At 39.6% G+C, this 21,965-nt stretch overlaps 1 protein-coding gene across 4 annotated transcripts in view; it reads left to right on the forward strand.

The window, feature by feature from the left end:
• Positions 1 to 495: 495 nt before the first annotated feature.
• clstn1 (calsyntenin 1) overlaps positions 496 to 21,965 on the forward strand; it is a 41,360-nt gene continuing 19,890 nt past the window's right edge. For 2 of the 4 annotated variants that reach the window (XM_039799301.1, XM_039799304.1), the window contains exons 1-3: positions 497 to 756; positions 16,762 to 16,884; positions 21,050 to 21,245. In XM_039799301.1, the coding sequence (XP_039655235.1) occupies positions 675 to 756; positions 16,762 to 16,884; positions 21,050 to 21,245 (401 nt within the window). In that variant the 5' untranslated portion in view covers positions 497 to 674. Of the gene's footprint in view, positions 757 to 16,761; positions 16,885 to 19,493; positions 19,524 to 21,049; positions 21,246 to 21,965 lie in introns of all 4 variants that reach the window. The other 2 variants (XM_039799300.1, XM_039799303.1) reach the window with 2 other exon arrangements.

Genomic DNA, 21,965 nt, shown 5'->3' on the forward strand with positions numbered 1-21,965 from the left:
CCACCATTCCTCCTTGTCTTTGAGCAATACTTAATAGTAATTTTGAGATATGATTTAAACACAAAGCTGAAATAACAATAATAACCCTTAAATAAACTGGGAGCTTTCAGAGCCCGTTCTGGGGCCCCATGGCAGTTGCCCACTTTGCCAATTTGGCAATTCAGCCCTGCTCCCAGGCAGGAAGGGTTCTTTTGTTGATTTAAAATAGGAAATCTCGAGTTCTGATTTATAATCAAAGACGGGATAAATGTCTTCCATTGGCATTTTTACAGGTCAAATCCTCATCTGATAAATTATGGTTGCTAGCTAAGTACAGTTCCTCACTCGCCTTATTTTGTCTTTGTATTGCGATTTGGTGGTTAGATTTGACATAAATACCTGTCACGGGGGACGCAAGAATGCATAACAAAGAACGTGTATTATTCAGTGCGCTCGGAACGTGTTTGATATATGGCCCACAGTCCCTGAACGTAGCAATCTGCAAAACTGCGAGAGAAGCGGTGATTGAAGGGGATAGCAGAGCGGCGGCGGCGACGGCCATCTTAGAGCTACCGTGGTAACCACTCATCTTCTGGATTTTCTTTTTCTTTTTGGAAAAACATTCTGCCTGACTGACGAGGGAAGAAGAAGGTTGTTTTTTTTTTTACTTCGCCGCGGTTGAACTCGAAGTCGGGATGCGGTTCCGTGGGAATACACAATTTGCATCCGCTGTCGGACTGGTCCTCGGACTATTATGTGCGGTGGAGGCAGCTAAAGGTAACTAAGCTGGGATTTATATCTAGTTGTGTTGTGTCTTGCTGTAACGTTACGTGTCAGACAGGTTTCTTTGAAAACGTTGGGACTTAACGGTTCGCCGGAGCTTTCCGGTTATTCCCAGGCGTTGAGGGTTAAAACTAACATTAGCTCGGCTGTGCGGTCCTGAGGGATGTTCAGTAACCTGTTCAGGGATGGTCAGCTCTGGAGCCCGCAGCGGATGGATGTAACGAAGTACCCCGGCGGCAGCAAGTGCATCCCGCGATATTGCATCCATTTTCACCTTTAATAACCCCACATTACACATTATATTTTAACTGCTGTTATTATCAATTTATAAGATTTTATCCTAAAGCGCAAAAACCTGAAGTAGGCTACTTTGGAGATAATATCAAGGCCACGAAACGACCCCCTTCTGTCATCTGCATTCAGTCTATTTGTGGGCACTGGTGTCCTTTACTCACTTCTTAACAATTTGATATAAGATTACAAATATTTCTCACCCTCTGCAAAGTTCGTTAAAAAAAAAAAATCCACTTGTTTGTGCCTGATCATCCCTGTAACGGTACTCCTCTCGTTTTTAAAGATATCTGAGTACATCTGAATTAAGGCTAGTGGTGATATGTTTCTTAACCCCCCTTTTAGATTCAGTGTTATTAATCCACATATGTGTTTTCTTCCATAGGCCTAATGCTTGGTTTAGCAACGTTGTGGTCGCACCACGATTGAGCTTGGTTGGCTACGCATTGCAGATCCTCTTCACAAGCCCCTGTTTTGTCGGTGGATTTAATAATTGATGTGCTGTGATCACAGGCTTAAGTAAAAAAGCCCTCAGTCAGTGTATGGGTCTACTTATTATAACCAGAGATTGTATAAGAACTGGAAGTGCAACTGCGCTCTTCATTTGCAATGTCACCGATGGAAACCACACACTGAGGAGAGACATGCCTTTATTTGCTGCAGGGCGGTCCACCTCCCTCCTTACAACAGCTCACTGCTCAGACATGAACACCCTCACTGCACGAATTTATAGACTCTGTTTTCACATTTAACGCAATCCACTGAGTCCCCAGTGTGAGCTTCCTGTTTCAGGGTGTGTAAAGGCAGGTGCATATTAGTCACTGGCCATATTGGCATGCCTGGGCAGTCACTTTCGCTTGAGGCCAGTGTATGTTGTTTTCTTTTAATGTTTCACCCCGTTTTATTCTTTATGAACAGACCATGAATGGATATAGATACCCATAAAAGTCTGAACAGGGGCTTCTAATCCAGCCATGTTTTTTCCCCCTGTTGCTACGTCAAGCAGCTGAGCATGCACAGCACCCAGAGGCTACCATTTGTAAAGCAGTAACTTAATTTTTTTTTTCATCAATCAAAAGGAAAAGGCCTGTAGCAGTTAGTCATGGTGGTAGTGTGTGAATCTGTCTTTTTATGTTGTAGCCAATTGTGTGTTTGTAAAGTGCACCTGCTGAACTTCCCTGTTTTTTTTATTAGCACAGGAGCCCTGTGAAATCACCATCTGGTTGAGGGCTTATCTTTTATTAACCAAAGGTCACTTGCTTATTTTGTGCGCCACCTCTTGTCACCTGCAGTCTAGCGCTACATGTCCACGGCTTGTTGTTCATTCTTCTTTTATTACCAGCCATCTTTCAGCGGAGGAGGAAGTATATACTCCTCATGTTTTTCCCTAAGTCGTTCATGCTCCTGAATCCTCTAGTTTAGATGGCTACAAGTTATTTGTTATTTGATTACTAGAGAAACAGAATGAGCTTCAGCGCATTCAGGTGAATTTATCAGCATTGGCAAGAGATGTTGTGGTCCTCAGCTAGGGCTGGGCAATATATTGATATTATATTGACATCGATACATAAGACTAAGTATCGTATTGAATTTTGGATATGGTAATATCGCAATATGACACAAGTGTTGTCTTTTCATGGTTTTAAAGGATGCATTACAGTAAAGCAATGTCATTTTCTAAATTTACCAAGCTGTTTTATTATTTGCCTTTAACCACTTAGTCATTATATCCACATTATTTATGATTATTTATCTAAAATCAAATTTTTTGTAAAAGCACCAAAAGTCAATCCTTCAATATTGCGTCGATGTATTTGGTCAAAAATATCGTGATATTTGATTTTCTCCATATTGCCCAGCTGTATCCTCAGCTATTTGCCAATTCTAACGTTCATCACTGATGACGTGGCTACAACAACCCTAGAAGGATGTGTTGAAAAAATATGGTTTTGATACCCAACAAAATTCTTACCTACAGTGTATGATTCATTACACTGCGAGCAAGGCAATGTCAGTGTGTGTAAAACTGGTGCAAACACGTGGCAGGCCTGTTAAAGCCTCACAGCATTTTAGGCTTTTAACTCTTTGGTGTTGTCCACCGCTGATAATGTTTTCGTCTTCTTAAGTTTCTCAACTTGTCCACTTGTCCGCACACACGGCCAGACAAAGGAAAAGCTGTCTGCTGGGAAGTTTCTTGGCCTATTCATCATCAAATTAAGTAATTCTATTTGAACAAATTGGACGCCCTGCTTTGTGTGGTGCTGAGTTAACATATGCGTTCCCCTCACATGTACACATATTACAGGTTAGGTGCAAATGTTCGCTCTCAGTCTTCCTCTTCTTGCATTTATTGGAAAATGTCAGTGAGGGTTAGAGCAATGTATCACCTCAATATTTTTCTTTTTAAATTGAAATACCTTTTGCGGTTCTTCTCTGATCACCGCTTCATTCAAATATTCTGTTTATTTTATGCTCATATAAATACATAAGACATGCAGGAAAATATTTTACACTTTCTTTATTCTTACTAAAATTGCTTGCTTTTATTTAAAAATGATTTGAAATGATTATGATCATTACATCAACTAATATATGAATTTACTAATCAGTTCTGCTGTAGTCTAAGTGCTTATTCACAGGCTTTTCTAAGTGGCCATTAGCAGCTTCACTTACACAAACATTGATTTCAGCCTTCAAAAATTAATATTTGTTGAAACCTACCTTATGAAATGCTCGCATCCCATATAGGTCTATTGATTAGAGGATCACAGAAACCAAAACCTGGGATGATCACCAGTCATCAGTGACCTTGTTGACCCTGGGTTAATAAATATGCTCACATTTTCACATTTGTTGACACTCCGATTCCCTATTTTAAACCTTTTAGCTCCCAACAATCTGTGTGACGTAAGTCATCTTGCTATGTTATGGCAAACAGACAAACTATGTGGATGCACACAGCTGACAATGACTGCATTGTTTGGCTCTCCCATGCAGCTCTTGTAACACTGTTGTATCGTATGCCACCATTCAGCACCAGTTTACAGTCTTGTTTCTCCTAAGAAATAACATCATTAAATATCAACTGAACTGTTTTTCTGTCATTAGCCAGATGTCTAAAGTTTCACTTTGAACATGTCATGGCTTTTGTCAGCTGGTAAAACAAAAAAGAAAATGTCAGCTATCATCAGTGCGTCACTTTAGGTGGTTTTGATTGATAGGACCCATTTCATTTGATGCTTCGTGATCTGCTTCATGTATTCCAGTGTTTAGTCACTACAAGATAAATGGCTTTATCATCACCAGTCATTGGACACAGATGCAACTAAGGGGCCATCCACACGGAACGTTTTTTTTGTGCAAACGCACATGTTTTGCATCGTTTGGGCCAACCGTCCAGACGAATCATGCAAACGCACTGCCTGAAAACGCACTTTTTTGAAACCTGGTCTCAGGGTGAAAAAATCCGAAAACGGCTCTCGTTTGGCTTCGTATGGATGGTGAATACGGATCCGTATCGATGATGTTATCGCCACACCCCTCTTTTACACCCTCTCCCACGGCCGCTGACGCACACAACTACGTTAAAGCTAAGCGAGCACATCCCATCTCCATGGTCAAACCAGCTCACTTCATCTAAATACTGTGTCTCTGCTCCCTGACCCTTCTCTCTGGATTCTACACAAGATATATTGCTCTTCTTCTCCGTTTTTGGTGAATTTCTGTAGCAGAAACAGCGCCGCCTATAGGCCTGGAATAGGAAGTAGCGTGTTGAGTCATTTACAAGTGGATTCGTTTGGACGCAACTTTTCTTGAAACGAATCCAGGGAAGACGGGTAAAAAAAAGATCGTTTTGGTACGTGTGGACGGGGCCTAAAAAGGACTCCGGGACCTCACATACCTTTGCATATTATACTGTTGTGCCACCTTATTTGAAGGAATATTAAGAGTTGTCCATCCAAATGTAATTACAGTTTTACAAGTGTTATGGGAGTCAGTGTCAAATATACCAAGATATTGGCAGCCAATTATAGGAAAATAAAATGGAACACCAAAAACATGAATTAATAGCCTAAACATTGTCAGACTCGGACAAATATGCATCAAATCTAGAGGAAGATTGGATAAAAAAAAATAGGCCTTTTACACCTCATGGTACAGGAGTTATGAGCACCAAAGTGCCTTGTAACTGGCCGCATGGTGGCACTACCCACAGTCAAACCTAATCACTCGCTCTTTCGGTAATTGCTTGCATTTACACTTAATTTAATTGAAACCTGTTGTGTATTTGTTATAATATCCTGCTGACAAACCGACAATCAGGACTGCGGTAATGAAGGAAATTTTTCATTGTTATAAAGTGGGATTTAAAATGTATTACTGCTTCTGTGTAGTAGTACCAAACATTTTACCCTGTATTGCCCTGAATAAGAGTTTACTTGCCCTACACAGAGGCCCTGTTCCTGCAAGTTAACTCTTACATTTCTTTCAGTATCGGAGATTTCTCAGAGGAACAAAGGGCTTTTAGGCCTAGACTTCAGGGGTCGGGCTGTTGACTAAGCACGTCACAATGTGGCCACTGTTCGTGGGATCGCAACTCAAGCCCCTCAAGAATGTGAATATGAGATAATCCCACGAAAGTGCTAAATTGTTGAAGCATTTATATTTGGTAATTTGCCACTTAGTGCTAGAACGATAGACCATGAGAATACTGGACTCAATTTGGGTCAGTGGTGACTTTCCTGTCATTGGTGCCTTCGCTGGCTGAATGGAGTCAGTGAACTGTCAAGAATGGGTCATTCAGTTGTGAATATTAAGTTGTGCCAGATGACTGTGAAGTTGTGTCAGCCTGCCACTAAGAAATTAGTTTACATATTATATATTATGTGAGCCCTTGGTCCTGATGTTATACATTGGAACTGCAGAGCAAAAAGTTATATTCAGAAATGAAAACGCCAATATGAGAGTGTCAAAATATCCAGAATTTTTATAAATTTTCCCTTTTATATAGTATAAGGATATGAATTAGTTAAAAATCGGCTCAATTCAGTTAGATCAATTAATGATTTTACAGGAGCTGTATCTTGTGAAGATATTACAATACACTATCCAAATCCACTAACATTGTAATGGCAGAAATATCCTTTTTCTTCTTTAAAATATTGAAATTGCATACCTAATTCTTAAATCAATATCAATTTCATTGTGTAATTTGTATTGGTGTGAGTGTAATAAAAACCAGAACATACATGTTTTAATTTGATCTACATCTGTAGCTTATATGTCTGTGTGACCTCCTCCATTAAGTCCCATTGCTTCCAGGAACAAAACTGGCACTGCAACTATTCACATTTGGGCGTGTCCACATTAAGATTCAGGCTCCATGGGAAACAGGTAACCAAAGAGCACATATACCTGCCACAGGTCAGCTGCACCCGACTGCCTGCACAGAGCACTAGCCGCCTCACTCTCACTTCTTCACTCTCACTGGCTCTTTTGTGCCGTTCACACAGAGAGGTGATTGAGTTGCGTTCAAGGTTTTGCGACTCCCAACCCCCTCTTCAGAGAAGCACTACGGTCCTTGAGGGTGTGTTCGTTCTGTCGGGTGGTTGAGACTACATAGAGGACAAACAAATGTTGTTGCCTGGCAGGGAAACTGAGAGGCTCTCCTGTGTGAGCAGGGTGTTTAGGGAGTGAGGGCCTCTGGGGTCTGGGTTTCCTTTAAGGGTCCCTAGAACAGTCTCCAGTCTGTGATGGAGGTGGCTTGCGTCAACAAGTTGAGAGGCTTGTAAGGCAAGACAAACAGAGAAGTGTGCCCACTGTTTCAGACCGTGAGCAGATTGTCCATTGATTATTCGTGTTCCATGGAATTAAGAGAGCCACTCACCAGCATAATTAAAGTCATTGCTTGACTCAGATTTGCATGCACCTCATACCTTTGCCTGTTTGGCTGCAATTTCTGTTTGTCTCTGTTGGATATTTCTGTCTGACATCAATACGTCCTGAGCGACTTTCTAAACTGCCATGAAGGGGTCCTGTGGTTCTGGTTGTTGAAAGCTCTCCTTCTGGCAAGCACAGAGATTTTGAATAGTTAGAAATATTCCATAGCTGGAATTGCCTACTGCTCAGTACATACTCTAAGGCACTTGATTTAAGGGGTGCATTTTCTTCTGTATTTAGTTTTCACAGTTTAAACTGTTCAAAATTTTCCAAGTTTTTTTTTTTGCCGTCTCCCTGGAAACACCTCAAGGTCAGCCGATCACCTGATCACAAACACTGCCTTCTCCTTTCTTCAGTGTACTGCTGCAGCTAATGGAACAAATATGAAAAACGACCTGGCAACAGAGAGGCTTTATTTAGTCTCAAACAATAAAAAAGACGGCCTGCACACTCTGCTTGTAGAGCTTGCTGCCGCTTATGTTGTCTGTGATTGGCAAATTTTGCCATTGATTGAAGTTATTTGTGTATAAAGTTAATCACATGCACCAGCTGCTCAGTATGTGATTTACTTAAACATGCTAACATTTTCACACTGTTTGTATCAGTATTATAGCGTAGTAGTAAGTAGGCTACATACTATAATGTTATCTGAAATCTCTAAGGACATAAACCAAGCGGCCACCTCCGGTGCTAAAAAAACTGCAGTTCATCAAGTGGCCACTTGAGACTTGCTCCAAAAGAGAGTCAGTCCACATGTAAAAATGCCCAACTTTACAGCAGAATTAAACATGGTTACAGCTTGGTAAGTGGACTGCTCTAACTACTATGTGTGTTGGCAGTAGAATGTGTCTCTACACGCATCATGAGTGATTCACATAAATCATACATTATTACAGAAATGTGAGATGACTAATGAAAAAGTACAGACTTTATCTGTGTGCCGAAGGATGTAACTTTACATTATGGCACTATGCATGTCATATCTTTGGGTTTTTGTTCGTACTTTCAGATATCTGCTTTATTTTACCAATTTATGTTCGCTAGGAGTCGTGTTAAGTTGACGACCCAACCTTTCCTGATTTTTCTGCTTCATAATAAAAGATTTTAAATTACAAAATAATGGGGGACTTTTATTGTGAACATTACATCATGCTGCTTTTACAAGTCAGGCTTGCCGGCTTCTAAATAGCAAATCCAGAAGTTGCGATGTAAGAACAGGAAAGTCTGTAGCTTAATATCCTACATATTCGTGAATTCAAATACATTTTATGAAACAAAAAAAAAAAAGGTTATCGTCTAGCGCGTTCCCTCCGGACCTCTGTACCGCCGACACGGCCTCCTTTTCCAGGCTACCACGGGGCACTGAGCTCCAGAAAGCCTGGGGTTAAGAGCAGGCGGGCGGGTGTTAATTTTTATGCAGAGATAGCACTGGAACAAAAACACAGACACTTCGCCGACAGTATGATAATAACATCCAAAACACACGATTCACTCTCAGTGGTTTCTGAGATATGAGAAATACTTTGGAGCATGCCTGAGGAAGACTTTCATTTCAACTTCTGTTGAAGTTGTCCACATGACCAATAAAGAACCTTGAACTTTCAAAATACAAAGACAGGCAAAACACACAGGCCCTGACCACCTCCGAATGCGGTCTGAGTGATCGGATCTCGGGTGCATTCCCACCTGTACTCAGAGCTGTCCACTTGTGATCGCAGCACTGAGGATGGATTTTAAAAACGGGGCACAAGTCACCAGGTAATACATTTGTTAAAACTTGGACTATTATTGCACTGACGAGTTAAGTTTCGCTCAGTAGCTTATTTGCCTAACAGCGGGGTGCAGTAGAGCTTCACATTTGCATAATCAAAGAAGATGAAGGCTTATAGGCTGTCTAACATTAAAAGTAAAATATGAGCTAAATTGAGATGAAGCAGAGCCCTCTACAACGTGTCACAGGCCTGACACTTGGCTGCACCATCATCATTACACAACACGCCCTCAGAGGTTCCCAGGCATTATCAGGCTTTATCTGATAATTACAGACTGATCATCTGCTGCAGTTATGCTGCTGCAATCTGGACAGCTGTGGTGCATTTCTCTGGCTCTCCCTGGGTGAGCAGTAGCCTGTAAACAGTCTGGTATCATCGTATTTGGTTAAGTCCGTGTCAGGAGTGATGGTAATACAGTAGCAGGACATGTGTAAAGCTTTTGGCAAGTGTTGGGGAGGCAGAATGTTTTTTTGAAGAAGAGACATCACAGCAGTGGCATGGAGGCAGTGAGAGTGTGCAAAGGCATCCTGTTGAATCTCAGGTTTAGCAGGACCTATTGTGGCCCTAACATTCTCGCAGGAAGTAATTCATCACGGTTAATAGGTCAAACTGTAAAGGTTAGGCTAGAGCGAGCCAACCGTAAAGGGCTTTGTCTTTGTGTTCATGTGAATGGTCAGTGGTGTTAGTGGTTGTCTTTGGAGGTCATGAAAGAAGTCAGTGATGGCACAAATACAGTAGAATCTAATTCTGTGGGAAACACTGAACGCATCCATACCATGACTGAGGGGGGGGGGGGGGGGGGGGGGGGGGGGGGGGAAAAAAAGAAAAAAAAAAAAAAAAAAAAAAGAGGGTTTATTACAGAACTGTATTATTATTATTATTATTAATAACAAGGTGTACCTAATTAACTGGCAACTTAGTGTACTTACATTTATCAACATAGTAGTAAATATATATAGATATAGATATATATATATATATATATATATTATGTCCCTCTATACTTAACAGGCACTACAAAAACAATACAACAAAAACAAGACAGCAGGTTGAAAACTCATCCTTTAAAAGAAACTAATCTGTACCTTTTTCTATACATGACAAAGCATGCATTATTTTAATAACCAATTTATTTGAAAGCATTAATGGTCTCTTAAGATACGCACTCTGGTTTAAAAGAGTGCACAGTGCAGGGGACAGAGACATAGAGCTTATCAGTAGATGGCTTGGCACGGCACAGCTTGGCACACAGTCACAGGTTGTACTTTATCCTTGTCTACCTGTTTTAGAGGAATTCAGCCATGTTTCAACCCTGCTCTCTCTCTCTCTCTCTCTCTCTCTCTCTCTCTCTCTCTAAAAAGTTCATGTTCCTCTGAGTTCTTCCTCCTGTTTTTTTCTTAAAGTGGATTCCTGTTGTTGGCGGGACATCTTTACTAATATCATTGTATCATGCTCATCGTTAGACATGCATAATAAAGTTTTGGCAGCCTCAGTTGATTGTTTGATGTCTTGCCTGTTGCTTGACCTTGTCAGTGAATGAAGTACACGCATCCCATTATAGGATTAAGTGTCATTGGCTTTATTTGCTGCGTAACAGGATTGCATACCAGGTAGTGTGTTTCCAGGCTGTAAGTGGGTCCCGTAACTGTCCATATGTTCTCGTACAGTAACGGATTGATAGTGTTTGTCCGCTGCGTCTGACACATCTTTAATTTCTCAAAGGCTTCTGTAATGATTTTATTTTGTGTCTGTGTCTGCTAGATTGGGGCTTAATTTGTTTGGTAGTGGATACAGTATATAGTAGGGTTCATTTGTTGTTGGGTTTCTAAGAAATAAATATATTATAATTATAATAATTTTTTTGTAGATGTGGTTCATTCTTAATCAGCAGCATAGGATGACTCGACAGGGTTAATATCAATTATTCAGCAAGAGGCAAACATCAGCCCATTATATCTGTGTATTTATATTGTGACTTTCCATCTAATATTTATATTGAGGCCGATGGTTTCTCTGTGCTAGAAATAGGATGGTGAGTCACTGTAGTCCACCCCTTAAGCCCACAATGATTGCATGTTTGTGCAATGATCTAAAATCTTTGTAGCTAGCCCCTTTCTATTCACCTTTCTTCAGTCAGTTTGTACTCTAGCAGAAAAATACGCATTAAATGGAATTAATGATGTACCATCCTTACTTTTTGTTCTTGAAGGCATCTTGTTATGGCTTAGTGACTTCAGAATTACAGCGTACACACAGTCACAGTATTGACTTTTTCTTTTCAGCAATTATATTCAATAAAGGCTTCAGATAAATTAAGAGGCAAATTCAAACAATCATTGTGCTCTTCTTGTCTTTAAACTTGAAGTATTCTGAGAAAGAAGTTTTCCGTAGACGTTACTCTTTTTCTTGGTGTAACATTGTCCCACATTGCTGTGACCTCCTTAGGTTCAACGTGTAAGGATTTAGGACTATGATCTCTTTTGCCATTCTACATGGGATTAGAGCTGAAACAATTTATCAATTAGAAAATTAATCTGCAACAATTCAGATAATTCATTAATTGTTCAACACATTGAACCTGTTCTCAGATTCTTGAATTGTAGCATTTGCTGTGGACTGTGGATCAGACAAAACAAGTAATTTAAAGACGTCACCTTGGGCTCTGGGAGCTTGTGTTTGTCACAATTTTGCGATATTTTGTAAATTTATAAAAAATAAGTAATGGATAGAATCGTTTAGAATGAATATAATCGTTAGTTGCAGCCCTACATGGAATTAATCAAATTGTGACACAATTCTGTATCAGGCCTATTTTAATAGATTAATAATAAAACAAGACATTATGTCAATTTACAGTGGATACAAATTACAACACACACACACACACACACACACACACACACACACACACACACACACACACACACACACACACACACACACACACACAACACTTAAAGCTTCTCAAGCATCTTCTGCAGCATGGGGGATCTTGATCAGTTTAATGTTGATTATTTGTTAGAAGTCAAGAGATTCTTCTTGAATTATCTGCTTTTATGTGAGTGAAGGACTGAGTGTGCAGGTTGTAATTGGGCCAGTAGTGAGTATGCATCGCATTACATGAATTGGTTTCCCAATTAAGTTAAATTAAGTAAATGTCAGTCTTCCACACTAAAGTGTTGCAGCAGCGGGCCCCTCGACTGCTTCAAGCATTTCAAAGCCCCTTTCCTAATCTCATTTCAATCTTAAATCCCAAAGCCTCCCCTCCTGAAGAAAAACATCTAGTCTCTCCCAGAGAGGCTCTCCTTTATAATCATAAAAAATCTCATCTTATAGGTAGTAATAAATCACCCCGTTGTTTCGAAGAATAATGGTGTCTGCATTTGTGCACATAAAATATCTTTTTTTGCTTTGTGTCAAATGTTCACAGCACAACAAATGTTCTTCCCATTCACTGCAGACTTGCAGGGAGATGATGAAGCAATCTTGTCAAAAGGGCCTTGTTGGCAATTTCACACATGTATGTGAGCATTTCACGCTTAAAATATAATCGTGCTTTAGATTTCATTTAATGGGAGGTGTGTGTGAGTGAAAGGGGCTTTGATTTTAACTGTGATTTACGGGAGTAGTGCAGTTTGCTTTTGAATTTGCCTCCCAGGTCTGCCTTTTTATCCTCATACCTTCACCTAATCCGTGTCACGTTTTTCTGCTTCACAGTTTGCCATTTGTGAGCATATCTGCATCATCTCTTATTTCAATTGATCTGTGCTGCACATCTCAGACCAATGTTGGAAATTGGTCTCCTCTGTGAGACTTTGCTTGACTTCACAGCACAAAGTCGATTAGCTGTGACAGAGTTGTCTGACTTCCAAAATACGACATTTAGTTTTTCCTGTGCCAGCAGGCATTTGTTGTTTTAAAGTGGGTGAAATGCACTTTCTATAGTCAAACTCTTTTTCTAGGTCCTTGCTCATCAGTCAAGGTGGAGATAGATGCTGTACAAATGGACATGGTGCTTTTTAGATGAATGCAAATTATATTTAACTAGACCAGACAGGAAGGGCACAGGCAGACAGCCTTCTTGGTTAGTTCATGTGTTCTCGGTCAGGATTAGGCCAAACTGCAGGAGCTTTGAGAATGCAGCTTGATGTCGTACCATTCAGTGCCGTCCTGGTTCAGTGCACCTCAGTGCTGAAGACGCCCTGGCTAACACTTATTGTGACTCTGTGGAAGCTAAAGCAGATTATTGTAGTAGTCTGACCTGGCAATCTGTCTAAAGACATTTACTTCATCTCAGGTCACAAGACACTCAGTAAAGACAATTTATTGGGCTTGATCAATTCTAAATTCCTGGCAAACACAACAACTCATTCTTACTGCTTGTGTTGGACAAGATTCAACCAAAGATAAGTTTTTACTACATTTAGCAAAAAATTACTTGTTTTCTCAATACTCGTTTCCAAAACCCCCCAAAAAAACGGATAATGGCTCGTTTTTCCAAGTCCCGATTTTGTGCTCAAATGAAAAATGGAAAAACTGCATAATGAGCGTTTTATTCAATTTTGATATTTTCAACTGACACATACATACATGTTTTACTTTTGGGGTTTTATTTTGAAAAATGAATGAACCAATGATAGACGGATTAATAGCGTCCACAATTTCTTATTCACTTGCCCCAGATTTTACAAATTGGGAGACCCGTACCATACGAATTGACCAGGCCTCTGCCGATGAAAGGATTCAGCGAGTGTCATGTTGAAAATTATATCACGGCAGTTTCACGCAACAGTGCTATGGCGATCAGCTTAGAATGCCGCGTGTACTATCCGCAGTTGAAAACAAAATAATGAAAAGGACCTGGTACTAAAAGTGAGCCGAGCAGAGCAAGGCCATACCACGTAGTGGAAACATAGCATAATTCATTGCATCACATCAATCCTGTGCAAGTCAAATTATTTGCATTGATCGTGTAATCACTGAGAATTACACTAAATTATGTGAAGACACTCAACCCAAGTCATTTGTGTCGCTAAATTGGATTTGGCAGACTGACATTTAAAGTTGCCTGAAAACAGCCTCATCATTTATTTATGCTTTTGTACATTTTTCTTTTATCTGGTTACAGTTTGAAGCTCATAATATAATTGTGGCACAGATTGTGTTATTGAACATCAGGCGTTTTCCTATTAGACAGATAATGAATGTGTAATATTGAGGCTTTCTGCAGCATGACACGGCTGTGAATTTAATTTCACTATGCAAAACACATTTCAATTAGGATTAAACTGTAAAGACTCACAAAGGAAAATAATTTGACTGCCTTTAATTCTGGATGTAATGTGTAACCTAAGAAGCTTTTTGTGTCAGCTGATGAGAAACGACTAATACAAGTTTTAGCCTAGGTGTTAAATGAGTATATTACTTTCATTTTCAGAGGTTAAAATACTGAAAATTGCAGTCCATAATATTGCTGATTAACTTACCTGTGACAAAAGTAAAATCTGAAAATAATTACGTTTTTTAATCATGGCAAAGGCCTAGTTTTTTGGTAGATTTATACAAGGTGTCAATATGTGTATGCATTAACATGGATACAAAAATCAATTATTGTGCTCTTGGACAGCGATAAAATCCAAGTGCTCCTTGTAAGTTCCTATAAAAATAGCATATATATATATGATTTTCTCATGAGTGCTTTTGGTTAAATGATAACAAAATAGGCCTTATAATAGCAAACATAGCTGTTGGAGACTTTCATATTAAGAAGCATAGTGCAACCTTGTCCTGCAGTGGAATAATTAGCCCTAAGAGGAGAAAATGCTCACCAGGTGTGTAATTGAGTGTTTAAATTATTTGCTTAAAGTCATCTATTTTTCCCAGACTTCTTCTCATAAAACATTAATCAAGACTTAAGCCATCACTTGCTAGTGCAGCTTTGTTTGCATCTTTTTAAGCACAATATTTTAGAAACTTGGACATTATAGAGAAATCACATTCAGAGCTTTATTTTCCACTGCCTGAGATTGTTCATGTGTTCTTAGATACTTCTGACAACTTAAAGCTTTAGTGCGTAACGTTTTGATATTATTGAACCTCCGTTATATTCAAGCCAAATGAGTTGCTACAAAGCTAATTAAGACTATCCGCTCCACACAACTCTCTCTGTATTTCTCAGTATGGTTATGTTCAGAAGATTGTGGCATCTGATGACTTTCCCGCGCAGAAGCTCGAGTGAAGGTAATTACCTCTTCTGAAGAGTCCATCATGTTTTTTTAATCCTCCGTGTTCTCCTTGGCTACTAGCAACTGCGTGGAGGAGAGGTGGGGGCGCGATCACGGATGGCTTGTATCATGTGCCAACAGTTTTGTTGTCATTACTTAGAATTCCTCATGGGGGCGACAGAAACTACACACTATAGCTTTATGGCTATATCAAATGCGTTTGAAAACATAAATAAGATCCTATAAAACCACTGGCAAATTATGGTGCTTCATAAATTATTAAAAAGCTCATTGATAATCCCAGATGAACTATTACATAACCAGAACAGTTTCCTGCCTATTGTCCTGTTGTCCGTGATTTCCTGCCATTGATTAGGCTATCACAGCAATTCATTGTTAGCATGGATTAGCTTTAATGCATGACGTGGCTACATTTAGTTTACATTAAAAATGACCTTCTAAATAAAGGCAGTAGGGTTTAGGTGAGGACAGAAAGGCAGCAGATGATTTAAACAAGCTCTGAATTTCCTACATTCCTACATTTAGTAGCTTCATCTTCTTTGAGAAAATGATTCAACATTTTCAAAGATTTTACTCAATCAGTGTGATCGAGGAGAAAAAAGTGGAGCCGCTTGTAAATAGGTCTTGCATAAAGCAATTATGTAATGGTTGCAGTCTACAGCCCTGATTAAAATTAGGCTAACTAAATATGATATTGTGCCTGAATTAAAATTATCATTCCAAAATACAGTCAAATAGTTTGTGTGTTTGTGTGTGTGTGTGTGTATATATATATATAAATATATATATATAAAACATTTGGAAATACTTATTTTGTTACTGTCTTGTCATCAGGAAATGTGCCAGGTGGTCCGTTACCACTCCCAGTGTATGTATTCCTCACAGTGCACTGTCAGCCAGAGTTAGCATCACCTTTGCAGATCAGTAGCACAGGAATGCCATCCTCTCGCCTTGCTCTGGAGTGAGCACATATTGGCTGTAAGAGAGCTGCATCTCCCCTGCGTCAGTGCTGTTTTGTAAGCCAGCCCAAATATGTCACTCACTGCAGCTTTTTCTGCAGCCGCCAGCTATAACAGAGTCCTGTCTGCAGCTGGGATGCTTCCCAGGCCGACTAGTACACAAAGCTGTGAACAGCCCAACTACTGCTCCACAAACCGGCCTGAAAGTCATAGCCAGAGCCTTTATCATACATGTAATGCCCCTGTCAAAAGCCATTAACTGATATGGATTGTGGTTCTGTCTGTGTCTTGAAACATTACTGGCGTAGAAAGTGCTATCCTAAAATCATCTTGAAAGAATTTGTCTTCAGTTTGGATTAATTGAACCATTTAACGTAAGTACATTGTATTTAGGATGGAGAATGATTGATGTGCAATGGAGGTTCAAGAGCAGCAGATTTTCACCCCACCAAACGTTCCACCAGCTGAAACCTTGCACAGTCTTGGTCCTCCTTGGCTCGTGGTTGCTCGTTCCTGTCGGGGCCAGTTCTTTCATTGTGCGTGGTTGGTGCTTCTAAAAATAATATTAAATGCACCTAAAACATCATTAAAAATATACTCAAGCTGCAATGGGAAGAAGGACAAAAGTGAAAGTAGCAATTTGAGAAAACAGATGAAATCTAATTATTAATAGCAAAGGAAAAAATATGTAAATTGCTAATTAGTGGCGGCAAGAGAAAAACAAGTTGCCTGTCAGGACATCTGTCTTTTTTTTTTATAGACACTGACATTTCCTCTCTCTGTTTCTCACAGTCAATAAGCACAAACCATGGATCGAGACGACGTACCACGGGATCGTAACGGAAAACGATGACAAAGTACTTCTGGACCCTCCTCTAATTGCACTGGACAAGGATGCTCCTCTACGCTACGCAGGTGAGAGAGGAGGTTTAATGCTGCTGCTGCTATTCCTTTACTCCCTCAGCTTCACTTTCCTTGGAATGACTCATTTCACAATAAATGAAAAAGAAAACATATTAATTGCTTTGTACCATTAAAGCTTTGAGATTGTGTTACATGTAATGGATACAGAAAATCTGTTCATCCGTCAATAATGCAAATTTCATAGAATTGGATTCATAGATAAGGACATTGTTGTGTACGTTTAATGACATGTAATCTGTTTGCTAATGGACTATTCATAAACAAAACTAATGATTCTTTTAAACGAAACCAAAAAAAAGCTTTATATAACATGCAAATACAACCTCAAATCTAGCCTCAGCATAATGCTTTGAAATCACGAGTATGTCATGGTTAATATATGAAGGCCCCTCTCTCTTCGGGTGTTTCATTCTTTCTGTGATATATAGGTTATATTAGAGATTACATGTTTATACAAATCAAATGTTCACTTAGCAGTGAAGGAGAGAACAACTTTGCTTATTGTTGATTCATCATGTATGCACTCCTGGTAGTGGACTCAATGGCATTCTGCACATTAGACTTTTATGACATGCCTGTCATACTGACATACAGCTGGCTGCCATATTCTCCAGATTGGCCCTTTTAATGTTCAGATCAAAATACTCTTTCATGTTTTTGTTTTTTTTCCCCTCACAGTGGAGAGGCACAATTAGTGTGCTTTATGTACCAAGGCAGCATTCACTCTGGGGGTTTGATCACACCAGGATTGAATCTTGCCAGGATTCAAAACACCACAGCATTGGAAATGATTTCCTACCATTTCTAACATGAGTTGTGTGATCCTTTGTCTGCTAGTCCCTTCACACTCAGCGCTCTAAGCACTTGATATGACCATTTTCTATAATCTCAGATTACGTCTCTGATTTAGTAAGTGAGGCTTTAACATCCACATGCCTGTCAGAGGAGATGCCAAATGTAATATTCTTCACAAAGTTATGTGAACTCTCATTGTTCTCAAGAGCTGATCGGCCTTGCAGCACACAGTTTTTAAGGTGGACAGCTTCAGCAAGAGGCCCATCATTTCTGAAGGGCATGGAGTTGAATAATATGCCCATTCTCTGCATGATGTTTGTCTCCTTTCACAGTAAACAAGCATTGAATACAGAGCTTGGTGCTCCCACTTATTTTAGCTGGGGCTCCCTTTTTGATGAGCAGGGCTTTGCGAATGGAGTGCGTGTTCTTGTGAACTAGCTCTCTCGAGACAGAGCAAGCAATCTGGCTTCACGTGGCAGCAAGGCTGACCAGCTCTGTCTTGCCAGCCTCCTTCTAGTCACTCAGCACATCTGTGCCAACACACAAGGTTCACTGTAAAGCTGACCCACAAAAGAAGCCCAATCACAGGCTCTCAAGTCAGATTAGTGTGAATATGTAAAAATGTAGCATGAATGAGGATCCACTGTATGAGTTTGTGTGTGTATTTACAGTGATGTACTGTGGGACCAGCTTTAAGTGTGTCTTTATCTGTGTGTTGAGTTCAGTCAGGCCGAGGAAGTAGTTGAAACCAAGGCTCTTGCAAACTTGAAAATGAGCTCCGTGTTCATGGATGACTGTGCTCTAAAAGAAGCGAGGAACACAAAGCAGGGAGCATTTACCCACCAGATCTGGGTTATTTGATTCATGTCGGAACATTAGACGTCCTTGTTTCTGCAACACAGTTCCTGCAAATGGATGCCAAAAATATGCAGCATATTGATTTATTAGCCACTTAATATTCTCAGATCATAATCCACTGCATTTATTTAGTGCCAGTGGTTAAATGACCACTGCAGGTCAATGAATACGTAACAATCATTGTGATGGCTGACCCGGGCTGAGCTGAGAGGCCTGTGTGAGCAGTGAAAAGCTGAGGAATTCCTGAAGCCCTGGGTGTGAGCTGGTCATTAGAGCTGTGTTGAACATGTAGGCTCACAACTCCCACTGCATGACTGGCCCTGAACAGCAGTCTCTCATGTGAAATCCATTTGTAATTGTTTAGTAGGTGAAAACTAAATGACCAGGTCCAACCCACTGGAGGCACTGACAGGGCTTTAAAACAAACAGCCAAGCAGAAAAGGACTTCATAAACTACAACTTATTTATTTGTTCTCCCAAGTTGCTTCTTATCTTGTAGTATGGATTTTAAATGATCAAATTGAATTAATAAATCCATCCACTAGTTTTCCAAATGAACACTGTATGTGCAGTGTTTTAAGAAGTAAGACGAACTTGTTAAAGGACAGACTCTCCAGAATCCCCCAAAACATGCTGACATAAAAGAGTGAGATTTCTGTTGCTTGCAATTGGGTGTTCTGTCACTTTTTCACTAGTTGCTTCTTCTAAAAAGAGTTGCTGATCCATTAATAAAACTGAAAATACTTTGACACAACCAGCTTTTCATAAGTGTTTTAATCCTTCCTTTCTTTCAACTGGCAGAAGACGGTTTGCTTGTGAGAACTGAATATTTTTGATTTTGTAAGCTTATAGCAAGAGTCTGTTTCCTTCCTGTCCTCTGTGTTTTCTCTGAGATCCTAACTTTTCTTTTAACTGATCTGGGTTTATCTTTTCTCCCTTCCATGTAGAGAGTTTTGAGGTGACCCTCACTAAAGAAGGTGATCTTGGGCTCTTTCTTCTGCCTTGTGCTTAGTTGTTACTATTAACCCACTAACGCAAAAAACAGCATCCACACTTTTACACAGAAACTCCCGCCATGCTCTGTAATCTCCCCATTCGGTTTTCTCGATTTTATGTTTTTCTCACCCTCAATTTCTTAGACTTCCAACAGCTGGATGAAAAGTGTGATGTGGGGCTGACTGTACTTAGAAATATCTGTGCATGAGACATCCATTGCAGTTTGCAGACCCTAACAGTTTTTCAGCTGTCACCAGGAAACCGAAAGCTGCTTTAAAACAGGAGTTTTCAGTCACTTTGCTGCCATTTTGTCCAATCCTTTTAATTAAAAAATATGGAAGAAAAAGCAAATTATTATTTAATAATAAAGTAAAATCTGAAAGGACACACGAGATGATTTCACAACCTCTTAACACCCATGGCAATTGGAGCAGAAATTGACACTAGAATTGGTATTTTAATGTGAACGTCTTAAAGGCATCCTCCATGTTCATGGTGCCTCTCTGCGACCTTTCAGATCTATGCAGGTACAGTGACTCCTGTGGACTTTTCTGACATGAAAGTCTTCAACTGAAAGCTGCTGAGATTGTTAACTAATGCAAACTCTCTCTGCTACAAAATGTCTGTTGTTGCATCTTTGCCTCAGTGGATATATTGAGTTAATTCTCCACCACTAATCTCTACCATTAGCATGGCTGCAGTTGTCATTTGATGTGGATGTCAAGCAAGTTGATATTTCTAACCCCAGTTCTCATCCAGTATTTTTTGTTATTGTAGCAGTTAAGTTCTCTTATGATTTAATTTGATCTTGATTTATTTTGCAGTAGTTTTGAGTGCAAGGCAAAATTACACAGGAAGACTTTCTTTGATTAAGAAAAAATATTTTCGAAGGTATTGTCTAAGATTTTTTTTCTTTTCACAGACATTTTTGGGCTTTGATGACGGAATTGGTACTTATCATTAGGCTATAATGCTCTATTGCAAATAAAAAAAATTGTTTCTTTTATTTATGTTAATTTTTGTTTCTACCATACAATAGACTGTAATTGTATTCATTACAGAGATACATAATCTTCACTTTAAATACTGTTCTCTATGTACTTACTTTTTGGGCTTGGTTTCATAAATTTAATTTCTAAAATCCTAAGTACCCGTGTAAAATGCCTGTCCATATCTTTTCGGTTTCTGCCTGCATGACTGGATGCACTGTTTTCAAGTGGCTTGGAAAAGACACTCCGTCTTCTACAATACTAAATGTCCACCCCCTCTCCCAACACCCCTCCCCAAGTACTCACCCATATGACAGTGCTTTTGGGCTTCCTCCACAGACACCACCCACCCCTATCTACAACTCCCTGGCACCCAAAACCTGTGGCTGATCTTTTTTTCTTTTTTTTTGCGTGAATTTATGGTTTTGTTGTTAACATAATTTTTCATTTGAACAATAATATTTCACACCTGACCAGTCATTCTGAGCAAACTCTCTTTTGGCTCTTGGCGTGTTCAGGTGAGATTTGCGGCTTCAGGATCCATGGGCAGAATGTCCCCTTCGAGGCAGTGGTCCTGGACAAGTCCACTGGCGAGGGGGTCATCCGGGCCAAGGACAAGCTGGACTGCGAGCTGCAGAAGGAGCACACCTTCACCATCCAAGCCTATGACTGTGGAGAGGGTCCTGATGGTGCCAACATGAAGAAATCCCACAAGTGAGTTAACCTCTGCCAGTTCAAAGTGTCTGTACCTGGTTGGAACCCTAATTTTCCTCTGTCTTAACCAGATTCTGTATAGTTTGACTGCAGTTAAAACAATCAAGAGTGCAGTCAGTTTAGTTAAAAAATAAATATGAATAAATAAAAAATTCATATGAGCATTCAGATGAGGTGAGGTTAGAGCTGCAATGATTATTCAATTACTCAATCGACAGAAAATTAATCTGTAACTGCTTTGATTGTTGATCAATTGTTTCAGTAATTAAAAAAATAAATATCTCTGGTTTTTCAACTGTTGGTAAGGCAAGGCAGGGCAACTTTATTTGTATAGCACTTGTACAACATTTCAGTAACAAGGCAGTTCAAATTGCTTTACATTAAAGAGCAATTAAAAACATAAAAAAATATAATATAAAATATAAAAACAGCTACAGCACACAATAAGACAACTGAACATGTCACCATGGGCTGTAGGAAATCAACAAAATGATGAATGGAGGAAATAATCCTAATAGACTAATCAATAGCGCAGGCTGGGTATCGCCAATGATTCCCCGAATAGATTTGATTCCGGCTCACAAGGTCCCGATTCGATTACATTTTCAATTTCATATCAATTAGGTTAGAGAAATTTCAGTAACAATACCAATTTTGCATGGATATAAGCGAGGACTTGCGCTGTAAATTGTACAAGCAAGAAGCAAGCCTCAAATATTT

The sequence above is a fragment of the Perca fluviatilis genome, chromosome 5 (assembly GCF_010015445.1).
Source record: "Perca fluviatilis chromosome 5, GENO_Pfluv_1.0, whole genome shotgun sequence".
Classification (NCBI taxonomy): domain Eukaryota; kingdom Metazoa; phylum Chordata; class Actinopteri; order Perciformes; family Percidae; genus Perca; species Perca fluviatilis.